The 18,889-nt window shown below is 35.9% G+C and overlaps 1 protein-coding gene across 4 annotated transcripts in view; it reads left to right on the forward strand.

The window, feature by feature from the left end:
- CDK17 (cyclin-dependent kinase 17) overlaps nucleotides 1–18,889 on the forward strand; it is a 54,638-nt gene that overhangs the window by 5,130 nt on the left and 30,619 nt on the right. For 2 of the 4 annotated variants that reach the window (XM_010009882.1, XM_010009883.1), the window contains 2 exons: nucleotides 9,341–9,505; nucleotides 16,116–16,249. In XM_010009882.1, the coding sequence (XP_010008184.1) occupies nucleotides 9,341–9,505; nucleotides 16,116–16,249 (299 nt within the window). The remainder of the gene's footprint in view (nucleotides 1–9,340; nucleotides 9,506–16,115; nucleotides 16,250–18,889) is intronic. The other 2 variants (XM_010009884.1, XM_010009885.1) reach the window with 2 other exon arrangements.

The raw sequence follows: 18,889 nt of genomic DNA on the forward strand, positions 1-18,889 counted from the left end.
ATATTGAATCAGGTACTGTCCCTTATACCGTACTGATGATGTTTTTATTATAGTCTGGATGTACCCTTCTGTGCTGTGGCGTACATCAGTTTTTGTTATTACTGTTCAGTATGGTTTCTTCATCCCACGTACACTGCTCAACATAGTGTTCTTTCTTCCCTTCTGTTTTAATATGCTTCTTTCCACAAAAACTGGAGGCTTTATTCATGTGTGGAAGTGCTTATGAAGTGAAATGAGCATGAAAATTCAGTGCCTGAAAGCATGCTGCAGAGACCTGTAGTCTCAGGGAGGGGGGTTGTTGTCCACTCGTGTTTTCCTTCACAAGCAGAATGCAGTTTTGGCAGGAGAGCATGATGCTTGGATGCAGAAGTGGACTCAGTAAATAGACCAAATTGCTGCTGGTGTAGGCTCACTGATGGATATTTGTTCTCAAATGGCATTCAGAGGGACATGTCAAGTACAGAAAAGTGAAATGCACATAACTAGTCAACACAGTTATTTCTGGAAGTAGGGTAAAAAGCAGCCAGATCCTGTTTCCTGATTTTTTTTGGTGGTCTGGCCCTAGAAATACTTGCATTGGGAGCTACAGTTGTGTGGAGAGATGAAGGGATACTTGTATATTGCCTAAGATGCTGGCTCACTTTGATTTAAATTGTACTTGAAATAGTGTTCTGAAAGATTTGGTGTAGTGTGATGCCTTCTGGAGTTAGGCTTTTTAAATGGAGAGTTAGTAATCAGTGGTGTGTCATGTATATATGAAGGGAGGTATGGGACTGCCATGCTTACATTCCAGTACGTATTCTGATGATCAGAAGTACTATCTTGAGAATTATCTTTTAAACAGTATGAAATACATAAATCTCAAAGGCAGCTTTTCAGCTTTGAATGTGTTTCATTTGGTTGTGATCTTCTTTGCCTTGGTGTCTAAGCTGAAGGCAAAACCTCTTTATATGTGAAGTTAACTTTGAAAGGCTTTTTGCAGTGTTTTTTAGATTTTTTGATTGGTTGGGTTTTTGGGTTTTTTTTGCCTTGTGTATTATGTCTTGGGTTTGCAGTTTAAACAGACACCTTGGAAAAATTTCTGTCCTTTCTGTCCCAAATCTTAAAAAAAAAAAAAAAAAAAAAAAAAAAAAAAAAAAAAAAAAAAAAAAAAAAAAAAAAAAAAAAAGTGGGGGGTCGTTTTTTAATCATTGGGATTTTTCTTAAAAAAAAAAAAAAAAAAAAAGACAAAAAGAAAAAAAGAAAAAAAAAAAGAAAAAAAAAGTTGAGAGTGCTGTTTTAATCATTGAGGTATTTCATTTCTTGGAGAATCTTGAAGATGGTTTCTTCAGGTTCCTGTCAGCATATTCCTTCAAATACGCTACCAGTATTTATTGCCCTGTGTCTTCCAAGTGACGAACACTTGCTCTGGACATAACTGCTGCACTCAAATGGATTAATTTTGAACAATGGGAGGAATCCCTTGAGGTTCTGCTAGATTTTTAATATTGTAATAGTCAATAGTTTGGCGGTATCATCTTACTATTTAATGGATAAATACAGTTTTAAGTGGTATTTGCTCTATATTTAGGGTGACTTATGTTTTCCTCAGTATCATGGAGTCCAAGGAAACAAGCCCATAAAATAATGTATAAATGTAGAGTATTTTGTGCAGTGTTCCTCATGCAGCTCCTTGAAAGTACAGATATAGCAAATGTGTAGCTGCTTTGGGTTATTTAAATATTTCTTCAGTGAGAGCCATCACCTACAATCAACTAATTTTACTGAGTAGGTCTGACAGCCTTACAGACAAGTAATTAAATACTGTATAGTGCAGCATACCAGCTCTAAAATGTCAGGAAATTCACCTGCTTACTTTCTATGATTTCTGAAGAAGTAACGGACTTCTTGACAACAGCTACTTCAGGAAGGCGGTTGGTTCAAAATACTTTGTATTGAAAGTCCAAAAAAATCAGTCTTTGTTGCCAGTAGACAGGTAAAATTTGAATAATCATTAATGGAGCATACATTCAGATTAGTTAAGTGGATGTGTAGTAGATGATGCCAAAATACGATTAAGCTATAGCACAGTAGCATTTGAAACAGTCAATATAAATAATTTTAACAGGTTATCATGATGCATTGCAAGCTTCATGAATGCAAGGCTCTTTGGAGAATTTAGTTTCACATATGTAGAGTTTTGACACTTCCCCATTTACTATCAAAACAGAAAAAAAAAAACCAACCAACCTTGGAATTTTTCTGGAGCAAGGGTGAGGTCAAGGTGGATGGAAAAGAAACTGTATGGAGACCTGTTCTATAAAATCAGTAGCTGATTCTCAGGGTGTTTGATGAAAGTTTGTTATAGCTGAGCCAGTCCAAAGTCAAGCTGCAGCTGAAAGTGGTGAGTGAGGTTCTGCCTCCGCCCTTTTGTCAGCATCCACGCTCTGCGTGCCTGGGGTGATCTAGTTCAAAAGTCTAAACCAGAGTTACACTTCTTTTTTTGCTGAGGGGAGGACCTTGAGCGACCTTTTTGATAGCAGCAGTGAATGGTGGCAGGCTTGCTGTTGCACAGTTCATCCTCACTTGGAATATGAAGCATGCCTGGATTCAATTCCCCTTATATACCCAAATCAAGTCTCTGATACTTTATTCTGATTAGAGAGAAAAAAAAGCTCTTGTTTACTTTATTTGTATGAAATTACAACGTAATATTTATGTATTTGTGTGGTTTCCATGTCCAAACTGGGTAGTGTTTACTGAATAATACCTTTTCTTGCAGACTTACTTAGCTCTATCAGAGGTGCTTGATTTAAGGGAAAATGTCACCATGTATGACAGGTGATTTTGATTCCTTATTAAAGCTAGCTGAAGCAAATATCACTGCAAAATTTAGGCAGTGAAATCTGAAAGCCAGCTCGGTCTTTTTGTCATATAATAGAGATACTCATGGGACATTTAAAAAAAAAAAGGAAAAAAAAGTAGTTGAATATGTGGCATTATATATTCATAAAGCTTTAAAATGCGTTTACATTCCTAATGAAAACACTTTCTTTAATGCAGCAGCTGACTGATGTGTGACAGTATTTCAGTTGCTGAAGCCTTGCATAGAAATGCCAGGCAATTCTGCAGGATCTTTGGAGCTCAGATTAAGCAAATCCAGTTAAGTAAATCCAGCACAAGAAAGAAAGCAGTAGCATGGCTCTTTAAGATAGAAGGACAAGGGAAAGAAACACAGGATTTATTTAAAAATTGCCTAACTTGGGAGTAATTTCAGGTCAGAGTTTGTGGCTAATTTAAATAGCAGTTAAAGGAAAAAGAGGAGGCATCTTTGTAACCTCATAAAATAGTCAGTTTTAACTAATTCCGCAGACAAGCTTCTTTTTTAATGTACACTATTGTTCTGCTTGACTCTGGCAGTTCTCATAATTATGAAATAAAAAAATCAGTTCCACTTATGTTCAAGCATAAATTTCTGTCACTTCACAACTGAAAGATTTCAGTAGCTGATTTGAGCTATTTTCTGTTCTTGATGGTTTTTAGGATTGATGTTAGCATTATTTCAGACTTTGCAAAGCAGTGATACCTTACTGGGTACTGTATTTTCTTGAAATATATGTGTATGTTCTAAAACAGATCAGCAACATGCTCTAGCAACTCTTACAACATCAGTAAGCCAGGCTGGTTGTATTTTAAACAGTATTTTCTTTTTAATAATGCTGTTGTAGTTATTTTGCATTATGCCAGTAATAACAGAACTTGAATGATAGGATGCAAGAAATACAAGAAAATGATCCAAATTAAATAAACCAGCAGCTCATTATTTGCCAAACTTGAAAATCGAGTAATACAGCAGTGCACAGTCACCATTTTATTGCCCAATTTTAAACCTTGCTGAAGATGTGCACTTAAGCAAGATAACATGGATGTAGTATTAAAAGTGTGTGTGTATATGTATGTGCATATGTTTGTGTGTATATGTATATAGATATAAATTTTAAAAAAAACAGGACACATTGATGTTTTAAGAAGTGTTCAGGGACAATGAAAGGAAAGCCATGTGTTCATCCTGTACACCAGTGTAATAGAAATACTCGCAATCAGAAGGTTTCAGTTAACTTTTTTCACATTTAAAGACTAAATTTGCATAGTAGCTTAGTAGGTTGCATACGAAATAGAAGAATTGAAATGGCACTGCTTGAAAGACGAGTCAAAGTGATTTTGCAGCCAGAATAAGAAAAGAATATAGTAGCAACTGACCAAATACAACTAAAATAAAAAAAGAACCACTAGGAAGTGTCTTTTTCAGCTTGCTTTCCCTATTTATCAGTTTTATCGGTTTGGAATTACAGATTATAGAGCAGAGGGAGGAAAGAGAGCTAGACATAAATAATTAATAAGGCCCTGGCTGGAATGATTGTGACAGCATGAGCCAACATGAACAAACTGTCCGGGTGCTGCAGAAGTCTTGTGCTGTAAGGACAGCTTGAGTTCTGCCTGTCTGTTTTCCAGTCTCTGAGGATGACATTTGAGGGCAAGTCCAAGATTACAGCCCAAAATATAACACACTTTCCCCAGAGTACTGTATCGGTTTCTAGTTCAGAGACTTCCTGAACTAGGCAAGTCTCTGTGCAGTTAGTAACCCTGAGCAGATTTCTTGTTCAGTCTCCTCTTGAGTCTTGTAAGCTTCTGATAGTCATTACATCCTGTGGTGGGAGTTTCCACACACTGCACAGTGTGAAAAACCACTTTGTGTGCTGCATGCAGCCTGCCACAGCTGCCTTTTTCCATGACCCTCACTCTTGTGCTGGAGGAGGTGGTGGATGCAACTGATTCCTAGGTGCCCTCTTTGACCTTCCTGCAGCTCTGTGGATTATGAGAGAGGAAGACCAGCACTGTGCATGGTACTCAAAATGCAATAGCTTCATACACTTGCATAGCGGCATAGTGATTTTCTGTTGGTTTTTACTCTTCTCTAAATTTCTATCATTCGTTTTGGCTGTGGCCAAATATTAAAACAACAGCACCATGAAAATACCTGCCGTGCTACCAGAAACACCTCCATCATGTCAGCTAAGCCTTTGAGTCATTTCTGAGTTATATTTTCCAAGTACACTGGCACTAGCATAAGGAATGTATGTGGTTTATATAGGGAAACAGTTTTTTAAAGGCAAATTAAGCCTATAATCACAGACATAAAATTATAAGAAGCAGTATGTAGTAAAGGCATTTAACTTTACAGTCTTTACTACTTTTATTCAAGACCAAGTAGTTGCAGTTAAAAAGTGCGGTGTTACCCTTTAATGATTCAATATATTAATAATACTGAAAAAATGAATTCTTTAAATGAATTAAGTGAAATGGTAACTTCCGAAGAAGTACTTGGGCGTCTTCGAGCAGAGGGAGTTAAATACTTTTTTTCAAAAGCACTTTCTATAAATCTTGTATCTCATAAATGCATAAAGCCAATAATAAACAGTCTTGTAAATTCATTTCCTGCAAGAGTTTGCTTATCATTTTCAGTATTTCTTCCAGATCTTAGCTATTATTGTCACGTTTGCAGGGAGGAGGCAGCACAAAATGGAGAATTGTTGTGAATGTTTCTTTAAAACTTTCTAGCATACAAACTTAGCCGTATTTAACAAAAAATACTTTTTCAAACCATAAACCTATATGTTAGAGCATCATAAAATGCCATATGATCCCTCCTTTATGTAAATCAGTGTGTACTAGGAATTTCAAAAACATTTAGAAGTAAGTACTAATAAAACTTCTCTTAGTCAGAAGTATACTGTCTGAGAGTTTTTGTAACCTTCATTTCATTGTCTGTTGGTAGTTATGCCTGTCCTACTACGTGACCTAAATTACTGGTGCTAAACGTTACAATGAGCTCTATAATTTAGAACAGTCCTTACGACAGTGCAGGTAGGCAGTAGTTGCCTACGATAGGAAAAGATATTTGTGTAATTGGATCTTTCTTTGTTAACCATTTGTCTTTAATTTTTTATATAAATTTGCTGTTTGCTTATTAATGTGATCTGTGTTTATGCTTATATTTGAGCCAAACTTCATATGGTAGGATACTTTAGGAATTTTGTTCTAAACTGTGCAAATCTCCATGTGCCATGAGGAAAATAATTTTTTTCTAACAATGATCTCTGTTCATCACGCTGTCATGTTCGTAATGAGCATAAAACTCAGTCTCTACTCAGTGTGTTCATAAACTCTGTCCTTTTTACATGCTGCACATTTCATAGAAATAGATTGATTTTTAGCATGAATAGACGAAAGCCATAACATATAAGGGGAATTATCACTTCTGTTCTCTGTGAATGCAGCTACATATAGCACACATACAGCTATAGCTGTATGTGTGCATGGACTCCAGTGGGGTTAATGGTACTATAACCCTTAGGAACTGTGAATGTCTAAGAGGTGGGTATGATGGCCAGAGTGGCTGAGCCGTGTACTGTCACACTCACAGGCATTTAGCTTCCAGCTGTATGGCCCTGCCTCTTTCCTGTGCTGCCTTTGGTGTTTCTCTGACCTTTGTGGTGCCTTCCTGGCATCTTTGGTTTCTTATTAGGATGAGAAAAGTAATTTGCATTTTTGTGTGTGAGATAAAGCATGGGACATTCATTTTCAGTTACCAAGCATCTGTCTCTCTCAGTACTTTGTTCAGAGTTTAAGTTACCCTCCAATGTGTGAGGCTTTTGACACTAGTGACACAGCTAAAAAATATTTGAGGGATTTTTAGCAATACGTTTCCATATTAATAAAAAAAATAATAATCTGAGAACATTCTTCCTAGGTTTATATTAGGGCTTTAAAACAAAACAAAAAACTTGAGGGACTTCTGCTTTGCTTGGTGTGTCAGGGCTTGGCTAAAGGAGGAGAGTTTTATTTCCCAGTTACCCACAAAAAAAAAAAAATTTAAATCTGAGCTGGCTGTCTTTTTTCATAAAAATTTAGTTTTAGAAACAATATAAATGAAGTAGAATTACATGCTTAATATATATTATTTATTGCTTATGTAAGGAATACAAATGAAATAGTAAGTTTAAAATTATGCAAACTAGGCACTAAAGCCCACCAAGCATCATAGTTTTAATCAGTGAGGACTGCCTCAACAGAACAAATTATACAATCATTGGGTATTTGGATTTTCAGTGTTACCATTCATTTTATTCAGCACCATGCGTAATCTAGGTGTGAGTTTTTTAGTCTAGAAACTAGATCAAATTCAAGCCAAAGATTAGTAAGAAGGTGGAAAGGAAAAAGCAGATTTCAATATACATAAAAAGTCAAAGCAGTAGTTGTGCTGTATGTCAGCCTGTTTCTTGTCACGTGGAAGTAGTAATAGATTCTATTCAGAAATTGATGAGGAATTTGCCACCTGCTGCCCTAGGATAAATCGTCTGCTGTTGAAGGCACACAAGGAAGCTCATACCACTCTTAAGTCAAAAGGCATGATGCAGTGTATTAGACACAGAAATAAGAATTTGGGACAGAGATGTGCAGAGTTTTGAAGGTGAAGGCACTGATCATACTTCATGAATATACGCATGGACATACGGTGTATTTTTTCTCATGTTCACCCACTTTGAAGCTGTTTTTATGAAGGATGCCAATTGAAAGATGCACACAGGTTCGTAACAGGTTCATGTTGATGTGTCCTTTCACATTCTGTTTTCTGCCTGAAGCTTTTTTTTGTTTTATTGTTTTCCTGCAGCAGCTGAGTTAAAGTGATTTTTTTTTTCCTTTGTCTTACTGTATTATTTGTATGCAAAAGTTCCTTGCATAATTATTCTTTTAAAGCTACTGGCTGATCCTTGTGTAGTTCTGTCTGTGTACTTCTCTCTTTGCTTGAGACTAGTCATAATTATACATCCAAATGGTTTTTGGACATATGGGGAGGGAGGGGGCTCCCTTCAGGATCCCATTCTCCTTAGGTTATTAGGTATTGCTGCTATTTTCCTTTTGTGTCCCTGTATGTGAGAATCTAAGTCAGGGTGATGAAATGGCATCCAAGCCTGCTTCATGTCCCAGTAGGTGTGAATGAAGCTCTGAGCAGATCCCAGCTGTGTTGTGCCTTGGGAGCGGTGGCTCCAGAAACACCTCAGGAAGAGCCGCTCCATTCAGTAGCGCTCATGCTGCAGTTGCTCACTGCGTGGCTGCTGCCTTTTCTATCTTCCCAGTAATGCCAAACTGCATGTATCTGTAATGGTAATAAGAAGCCCATGATGGAAATAGAAAATTACTTGAATCTGAAGTGTTCTTCAGGCATATCTTCTGGTCTTTTTCCTAATACAAGGACAATGCTTGTATATAGCTGCTGGGTGAGTCTGACCTCTGGGTACTTTTTTTTTTTTTTGTAGTTAGGGTATTTCTTCTTTAATTTCTTTGATGAATGACTTAATCAGTGGTTCTGGTAAGTCCAGTTTTGTGAAAGGTGGTACAAGCTGACGTCTGTTTCCTTCTTGCTGGGGTGAATTACGCTGTTTCTAGTACCATGGCACTCGTGCTAGTCCATCTGTGCAGAATCAGGTTGCTGAGAGAACACGAACACTCAATTTCTGTGAACATTTGTATACAAGATTTAAAATTTCTAATGTTTTATCTTTTTTACAAAGTGTTTTTCAACAAGAATAATTCTTTTTAAGATCTTACAATCCTGTTTTTAAGTGTAAGAACAGTGACCTCTTTGAGACACAATTCAATAGAAGGACAAAGTAACTCACTGAATACTTAATTATTCTGATATCTTTTACGTTAATAACCTTAATTATGGCATGACAGCTCTGTTGGGTATAGACAGGTATGTTTTCATGTAAGAGCTTCTAGTAGCAAGGCCTTGCTACTAGTGACCCTCAAGAATTTTGAGAGGGAGAATATTTCCCAAAGCTTGAGGTTGAATTTATTCACCAAGTGAGTTGATCTAACAGCTGGTTTGTTTAAATTATAGTAAAGATGAAACATTATGCAATAAGGCAAATCATTAATTCACAAGAAAATAGTTATACTGATATTAACAGCTATGTTCTGGGTTTATTCACATCTTTAGACTGTATATTCAGGTCATTTACTGGTCCAACAGAGTGACAGAATTTAATAAAATGAAATTTGGGTAATACTTAATGCCATGTCTTGTACTAATTTGTTAATAGAGAAATGGCAGTAGTATGATGGTCTAATGTTAGTATGAATGAGAATCTTACCAGAGTGGTGATTGCCTGTCTAGTAACTGTTTTTTTCTCTTTTTTTCTTTTTTTTGTTTTTTTTTTTTTTTTTTCCTTCTGACATGTTCCTGACACTCCTACTTGCTTGTGGGAATGAATATTTTGATCCTTGTGAATTGTAGAGCCTATTGTGAAGAATGGCAGGCCTCCAACGTCTCACAGCATGCACTCCTTTCTTCACCAATACACAGGATCTTTCAAGAAGCCCCCTTTACGGAGACCACATAGCGTCATAGGGGGCAGCCTCGGCTCTTTCATGGCAATGCCCAGAAATGGGAGCAGATTAGGTAATTTCCTACATTGTTTGTTTAAGTTCACTTTCTATGAAGGATAATAATGTCTGTGTTGATTCATAGCAAGAGATGGAGTTATTCTAATGCTTTAATAAATCTCTGGGAATGCCGTAATCTTTGTAATCTTTTTCTGGAGTTGTTAGGGAAACTTGTTTTTAAGGTATTGAATGTCTCAAGATTTTCCGGAAGAAAGCCATTACAAAAACACACGGAAGTCACCAATGAATTTTTGACAAGTGGCAAAGTTACAGAATATTCTTTACTAATACTTTGCAAGAAACCTGTGTGTCTGCCTCAGCAAAGCATTGGTGGGAATTACAATAAATTGAGTATGATAAAAACAAGATAATCATTTTACATGGAGAATGTAAAAAGAACTGATACATATAATTTGTATTATTATACAAGTTCAAAGGCAACAGATGTTATCTTAGTAATTAATTTGGATATTTTGTTTATTTATTTATTCTCACTAGCTATTTAGATCTTTTTTTCTTAACCTCCTTTGGAAAACCCTACTCTAGTACACTGTCTTTCAACCTTTGAAATGCTAAGCCCTATTGATATCACCTATTATCTCAAAGAGTAAAAGATGATATTTTGATTTATATCAGGCCTGTTTCTTTAAAATTTTAGGATATACTGTTCTTTCACCAAACTATTATTTCTGTGTCAGGTACTTCATAGAATAAAATCATAGACTGGTTATGGCTGGAAAAGACCTTAAGATCACTAGTTCCAACCCTCTGCCATGGGCAGGGACACCTTCCACTAGCCCATGTTGCTCCAAGCCCCGTCCAGCCTGGCCTTGAACACTGCCAGGGATGGGACAGCCACAATTTCTTTGGACAGCCTGTTCTAGTGTCTCACCTCCTTCACAGTAAAGAATTTCTTCCTTGTATCCTTATGTCATTATTATAAGTGGGGGAAAAACAAAAAAAAATATCAGTGATAAATTAAGGTCACTCAGCTATAATTATTGTTGTTGTGATCCCAAGCTATTTTTGTGGTTCTATGGGGCAAATAACTTAGCAGAATTTTTTTCTTCAAGTAATTTGTCATGTTGCTGCCTCCAGTCACGATGAATACTTTACCCTGCTATTATGTTATTTTAAATTATGCTTAATTAATTGATGCTAGAAAATGAGAGCAAGTCACAGTTTAATTAGAATTTTCAGAATTTTTTTACTCTTCTACCCTCCTTTAAGAAGTACGTGACAAACTGATCTCCTTCAAGATTAAGCTATGAGTCTTCAAGACAGTAGTCAAACTACTTACATTCTCCTCTGCTGTAATATTATTCATCATGTTAAAAACCTTGCCTTTTTACTGTTTAGTGCTACCATTCAATCTGAAGAAAAGAATTCTGTCTTGAATGGTCTTTAGCAGCTGTTATCACAGTAGAAAACAGGTTTTAGTGTGCACAGTTTGACTACTGTCTCAATTCCTGAGTCTTTTATGGATTATTTGTCAAATCAAATGAACATGAACTGCATACAGGAACAGCAGACATGTATAGTTCTGTACTGTTGTTCTTGCGTGATGCCTTTAAAAACGTTCTACAGCATTTTAAAATAATTCATTCCTCTTCAAAATTTCACTTTGAACTTTGCAAAAGTAAATTAGCTTTGAAGAAACGGTATTAATGAACAGGTTTTGGTTTCTTTTAATGATCTTTCCATCTTTCTCAAAGCGTTTTTGCAATAGAAATATAGAAGTAGTGCAGAAAAATGTAATTAGTTTGGGGGTTTTTTTCAGGTGATCAAGTCTTATAGGTGATCAGGTGTTTAAATAGCACTCAATTTCAGTGTTAGTCTGTAGGAAGTTATAATATGTTTTAAATAGCAACAGAGTCCTGTAGAATTTGTAATTTCTTTGAAGTGGTATGGAATAGATTTACTGCGTGTATGTATTTATATGTTAAAGAACTCTTTTTGCTTTGAATGGAGTGATGCTGTTATTGATGCCTTGTTTGGCTTGTTGTGGGTTTTTTTGTTTACTCGTTTGAGGAAAATTTCAGTTACTTGTAAGTGTTATCTAGTGATAGGTAACACAAGTACAAGCATATACAAGCATAATTACTAATGCTTTTTCTGCTTCTTCACATCTTCCGTCCTTTTGTTCCAGTCACATGAGAATGATTATTACTCAGCAGGATGATGAGGTTTTCTCCATGGGGATAATGACATCAGAAATGAAATGGTCAAATATGCTATACTATGTGAGACTTTTTATTTTCTTTGCCTTCTTCATTCATCCTTTTTCCACTTTTTCCTCTATTCCAGTGGTGGAAAAATACTTTCGGAGAGATATCCTTGAAATACCACAAAATTATGGCCATTAAAGGATGGCTATTTGCTTAAAATCAGAATAAAATGAGACCTGCCACAGGTGCATCTTCATGCTGCTTGCTTTAAAAGAGATTATAAGTATAAAGATTGGTTGAGAAGCCCTGGAGGGTTTTGGAGTTCTGCTTGCTTTCTGAGCACTGAACTCCCACTATTGTGGTAATGTGTAAAATTCCAATATATTTTTAAAGCATTTCTAGTTGGAAACATCTATGTTAACTTTAGGCTTTTTAAAACGTTCAGTAAAGACAAAAAATCTGAAACAGTCTCTAAAAAGTGTGCATTTGTTTAAAATTTTATAGTAATTTTGAATTTAATATTCGGTTATCATGATGATTTTAAATATTACAGATGATTCTCAGGCCAAATTATGAATCAGCCATGCCACTGATAAGAATGAACGTCTAGCTGAGGGCTTTTTAGCTCACATGTCTCTATACATCTCTATACAGCTTCTAAAGTCTTGCACCTCCAGAAACATTTAACTGCTGCAGTCTATGATGGATCTAGAGCTAATAAATCCTTTTTGGTCCTGACCAGGCAGAACCAACTTAGTTGCCCTTGTTCCATATTTGTATTACTGGGAACACTGGGGAGGTGCTTAGAATGTGCAAAGCCAACTGAAGCTAACCCTCCTGGTGAACCTCAGTAGCAGCCAGGGAAGAGTTTATCCCTCATTTTGCCAGTTGTGTTGATACAGTTATAGAGAAGTTTTGTTTCTTTGTCATAAATATTGGAATTGAAAAGAATGGTGTTTCCATACAGCTTTCATAGGTTGCTGGTAACAGCAAAGGCAGTTTGTCGCTATGGACTTACTCAGTTAGAATTGTTATTAGTAAAACTGATTGTAAAATGTTGCTACTGTGCACCTTGGAAGGAATCCAATGTGCAAATCACATGATTATTTTTGTAACCATTTGAAATGAGATTGAAAATCCATGCAGTCTGACTCACTGCTGACTAATTAGTGGATATTAGGGAGGAGTTCTCATTGGCTGCACTGTAGGTTCCGTGTATGAATTTCTTCTGCGGTGCTTTCCTCACAGCTGAAATGAGGATGACCTTTTCTTTTACATGTTTTCCTATTACACTGTAGTCACCTACAGCTTTTCATTACAAGGCCATACCGGATATTTAATTAGATATGTAGAGTACGTTAAAATAAAAGTCTGTGTAAGAGAACAGCTTGGGTAATCAGTAAAAGCAATTTAATAAATTACTGAACCATTAAAACCTCTGAAGACCGTGCAAGCTGGCTTTGGTGCAGGTGAGCTTGTGTACAGAAGAGCTTGGTAAAATTAAGGAAATACTTGCATCATTTTCATCATTGCTTAATCAAATATCATCATGCAGCTGTGTTAAATGATTAAAACAACTAGGTTAATGCCTTATTCCTGGGATTATGCTGTTAAAATAATGAACATAAGGCTCTACTAATGCCTTTTTAATTGAATAAAAGGACACATTTATATTAGATGAAAACACAGTCAAGGTATTTTTAAAAATGCTTAAAAGTATCCCTCGTTAGTATATAATTAAAACATCTGCAACCACTTACAGATAGGAGCAGTTGTGTATTTAGCTCATCAGAAATTCAGGCATGTGCTTAATGCCAGATTTTTGGATGCTTCAGCCAGTATCTTGCATAAACCCTTTTGGTTGTGAGCATGTAGCTTTACCAGAGTTACCACACACTAATCATATCACAGCAGTATTCAGAAAAGACTGACCATTGTCTTAAGTCTGAAATACTACATTTTTAATCATGAGTGGTACAGACCCACTTTGCATTCCTGATTTATAAAAAGCAGATCTCCTTGCAGCTATGTTATCTGCCCCAAATGTATGGGTTTGTGTTACTAGATGTTGAAATAGTCCTTAGGGGGTCGTCTTAGAAGAATTGTCTTTGTCAACTAGGATGCTCTTTGTAGTTCTAAGCATTGCATTTCAAAGTGTAATTTTTTTAATAGTAATTTCATAGCATGTACACTTTTGTGAATTGAACATTGAAGTATGACAGTATCAATCACATGGCTACTTTAAGAAGTGACAGTCTTTTTGAAAAGAAATGATGTAATTGCTCCATGGCTTAAAAGACAATAGTTCTTTTAATTTCATCAGCCTTACTTTGTGTGGTTGACCAGCTAACTGTCTCTTGTCTAGCTTCTCTAAAGAAAATAGACTTTGGAGCCCTGTAAGTGAGCTTGTGCTAACATGAGAATAAATAGATTGGGGAGCAGTTGGCGGTAGCTGTTATGCGTAATTTTGAGAGTTGTAATCGCTAAAATGGGTTACATGACCTCTCAGAAAAGCATTTTGAAAGAGAATCTCTATTAACTGATGTGATGAATGTGCCATTTACCAGATACAACAATGCTGGCATAACAGCTTTGCTGCAAATAGTCTTTTCAATAATGCTTTTATATTACTAAAAATAATTTCCTACAGTTAGAGATTTTTTAAAAAGACAACTATCAAGTCACTACAGAGAATAAGGGAGATCTCGTAGAGACTTGGCAAAAAAGAGTGACATTTTGTCAGCTTAGGTAAAGTCAGATCTTTAGGGACCGCTTTCTGAAAAATCTTTTCCTCTGGCTCAATCTACCATGGGTTTAGAAACATTGATAAGTATTTACTTTGTTTGAAACCAGAAGATTGCTTCTCGTTATGCATGGAGTGCAGCTTATTTTTCTCTCATTCATTCCAAATTTGAGCATGAATTGCACGGAAAATTCGCATGCAGTGTGGATTTTTACTCAAAATGCAGTACAGATCCACATTGCTGCTAGAAAATCTGCTTTGTGCATGAGATGCACTGTTACTTCTTGTGTTTTATTTCAGTACTTCAAGTTAAAATACATGGTGCAGTACTTTGTGAGTTAATCTTTTTATATCCATTATGTTTTCTGTAAAAGGAAATTCTTTGTAGTGAGGAAGAACTTGGTCCTTTGAAGTCTACATGATTCTATGTGAGCCAAACTAGACAAACATTTTGGAAGATGTGCTGATAACCAAACATTGACCTAAAGGCTTTTTTTTTTTTTTTCTCTTGAAAGTCCAGCTTGCTTGGTTGCTGATAGCAACAATACTTGCATTTTTTCCTCTCTTTTTCTCCTTTTTTTTTTTTTTTAATTGCTGCAATGTTTTGTATATGTTAAACATTTTCATGTATGTTGGTAGTTAAGGCTTAATTGAGCTCTCTCTGTTTTGTTAATATTAGCATTTCTAATAATTCCTAACACCAAGGATCAGGAGAGGGCAGGGAAGTACCTCCTTTATATGTATGTGTTTAATCTCTATAGTAATTTGGAGCTCAAATATTTCAGAGGTGACGGAGCATTACTCATAGTGAATTGGTTGTATGACCAATTTCCCATTGTGTGTCCTTCTGCAAGTCATTTGGCTCTTGCTGCTATTAATGACATCACCTTGATCTTCATTCATTATGGTGTTTGTCTTCCGAAGTCTGGAAGATCCCGTGGTGCTTAAAAGCAATATATATGCATAAACTCTTTTGTGTGGATGAATCTAAAGGATTGTGTTAAAAGCACCAATTTAAGTTGTCATGAAGGTCCTGCAAAATCATGTAACCCAGTTGGTCTGAGTTTAAATTATTCCACAAGGTCACAGATTTCACCTAATTGCTTCTAAATACCAGGTCCTCTGCTGAATCCACTTGTACATTGTAGGTCTCTATTTAGACAGTCAGAATACATTCTCTTTCTCCACACATGTACACCAGGTTTTTTTATATCTGAAGTTTCCATATTTGGCATTTCTGAAAATAATACCTATAATGCTCAAGTTTTTTAAGCTTTCTGAAGATACACTTAGATTGCTAACATCAGGTAGTCTGATTTGAAAGTTTTACATATTCTCAGTAATATTTTATCCCCAAGAGAAGTTAAAGAGAAGAGATAGTGTAGCAGTTTGGGAAATGAAGCCATGAGGGGAAGGTGGCTTACAGAAATTAAACCAGGGATTGTACTGTCTGCCTTTTTGTTTGGAAGACTGAGTTCTGGTGCAAGCCAAATAAGAAAAATAAAGATAAATTTGTGTAGAAGTCCTATAAAGTAATCCTGTTCATTCTGTGACTCCTGAGCCCCATGTATCAAGACTACCATGACTGTGATGAGTGTGTGACTCTGCTGTATAACCCAGTGAACAGTAATGGCACATTTGTTTTCCATCTGTACAAGAGAGATGTTTGGTGGAATGCCAGTTAACTGTTTTAAATTCTTTGGATTATTTTTAAGATATTGTTCATGAAAATCTGAAAATGGGGTCAGATGGTGAAAGTGACCAAGCTTCTGGAACGTCATCCGATGAAGTTCAGTCTCCCACTGGTGTTTGTCTCAGAAACCGGATACACAGACGAATCTCAATGGAGGTAATTTACTTTTCATATAATGATCATTTAAATTGACAAGAGAGTTAGAAGTAGATTTAATTGTTTTAACTGGTAGTTGTCTTCTCAATTAACCATCTCCATTTGTCACACAGAAATCACATGGTTATCTTGCATTCTTTATGAGCTGTTAATTTTGAAAAATGTGAATATGTTTTGAAACTTGGTTTTTTGGGAATAATTTTCTAAGTGTAGGATTTGAATATCTTTCTGTCACATTCTGTCTAATTCACTGAGTATATTCAAGAAGATACACTATTTCGACATTTTTTACTTAAGACTGCTTTCTAGTCTTTGTAAAACTATTACTACAGAAGCGATGGTCCTGACTGCTTCAGCCTTTCCCTCTCTTCCTGTTTTTTAATGAACGGAACTTTACAGGATGGTAAACAAAAGGAGGAAAAGTACCTTATGAATAACTGTGCACATAATTTCCTTTATTTATGAGTCTTATTATGAATACTAGCCACCCTTGTGCTTGCTTTGTTGTCATTTCCCTTGGTGAAGAAAAACAGAATGCTTCCCTGTTTCTTGAGTGTATAAAAGTTACAGTTATAATGATGCCTTTGTTACAGAAGCATTTTTTAAAATTTTGTAGTTGCTGTTCATAGCATACATACCAATAGGCATAGTTTGTTAAGATTTAAAATCTTCATTCAAAGCCTGATAGCAAATACAGGATTGGGGGAGCAGATCTGAATAAGTTACAGTAGGGTGTATGTGCCAAAAATTTTTTATTTGCGAGGCGTTCCATTATGCTTGGAATTCCAAGACTCCAAGCATGTAATGCTGATATGATTCCAAGAACTCGTGAATTGGCTGTATTAATTATTTATACCATTTCTTGCAGCTGGGGGTGGTGGTTGTCTTCAAATTCCTACATTTGTATGTTAATCTCGGGTTGACTGTTAAGCCATTTCCTTGGGAGAACTAAGGTAGATCCATTGATTTAGTCACAATGCTTAAATTAAAAAAAAAAAAGTCATTGTGAAACTTGCACATCAATGTATGCTGGAGAAACTAAAAATCAGGGAGATTTTTAAAGAGGATTATTTACTTTTTGTTCATTAACTGTTTTCTCTGCATTTTCAAATGCGCATTTAAAACAGGAAAGAAATAAGGAAATTAATGATACATAAGGCAATTAACAAATGGAAATGGAACTGTGTCAAGTCTTGCAGAGAAGGCTAAGAACCATTAAAGGATTATCTGTTAGATTAGGATTCAAGAAACTCTGAAAGAAAAGTTAGGAAAGAACTCAGGAATAGTCATTAAATTTCAGAAAATTCCTGTGCATCTTTTTATTGGCCTTTTTAATTGTAAAGCAGTTCTAACTTTACTGTTTAAGAAGCTTCGGAAAGCTTTTGTTTAAGTTTTGTTTATCCAATGCTAATTTATTCATTTTTCTCCAAATTTCAAATGCTTGTTTCTGATGATTGAAATTAACATTATTTCTTCATTCTCATTGACTGCCTTAGTCAATGAAAGCACAAAATTTTTGGCAGCTATTCATGTATCTTCTGTAAGAGTTATAATGTTTCTCTCAAATCGCTTCAGTATTGGTATGGTGATTTCTCCACTGAGGTTTCAAGCTAGTGTCTGCAACCACTTTTACTTCCGAATTTTAAGAATGCAGTCACTGAGATATATTTTTTTGTTTGATTTAAGTTTACTTCTTGGAAATGCTTTGTAGCAGAGTAGGTGGGTTTTTTGCCTATTTGTGCATTCCAGAGGAAAAAAACTATGTTGCTATGGTTAAAATGCCTTTCTGGTCATAATCTTTCTGCTTGACTTTCTCAATCCCTAAGTGAAAAGGCCGTAAGTGATTACATTGTCTGCTTGTCCTTCCCTCCTCCTGTTTTTCCCATGGGTCATTTTCTGTCAGTTTTGACAGATGGGTAGAAATCTCAGATGCTAGTTTTCTTTTAAAAAATAAGCTCAGCATCCAGAAAGATTGATAATGCATCTGCTAGAAAAGATGCAGCCTTTATTACCCAGTATCCGCATATGAGTTGGATCTCAAGACATACATCCTTAGAAAACCAGGTTCTACTAGTTTTGCTTTTCATGCAGTGAGATCACTTGCTTCCTTGGCCTTCGAGGGAACCAGATAAAGGTTTCTCCTTGTACCAAATCTTGCCTGCCTACCTTGGGTGATCTGTGCCATGGAGCTGGCTGGTTCAGTAGTAGTAAATTGATTATATAAAGAGAAGGAAACAATCTTTGTTGTGAAGTAAGCTGCTGTGACTCCAGTTTTATTTTGCTGTTTTGTGGGGACCTGGTGTTTGTAGACATCGTTGCGTAGCCTGAGGCCATATTCCCTTGATAGTCATTTAGGATGAGTTATAGCTGTATGCTAGACATGTAGGTTGGAGTAAATTAGTATGTGTTTGACAATATGTTTTTGCTGTAGTTTGCTGAAGTCATTAGTCACACTTGAAATCCATTGTAGAAGGTATTTGATTAACTATACAAAGTTGGATAAACTCAATAAAGCAACATTCCTCTGCATTAAGATGAATATGCCTGTCGCTCTACGACTATACCCTTTTTTGTGTTTAATTTGGCCAGTATTCACTGTATTTGTAAAATTTTTGTACATTATTTCTTTGTTTTCCTGCT

The sequence above is a fragment of the Nestor notabilis genome, unplaced genomic scaffold (genome assembly GCF_000696875.1).
Source record: "Nestor notabilis isolate BGI_N333 unplaced genomic scaffold, ASM69687v1 scaffold9052, whole genome shotgun sequence".
NCBI lineage: Eukaryota > Metazoa > Chordata > Aves > Psittaciformes > Psittacidae > Nestor > Nestor notabilis.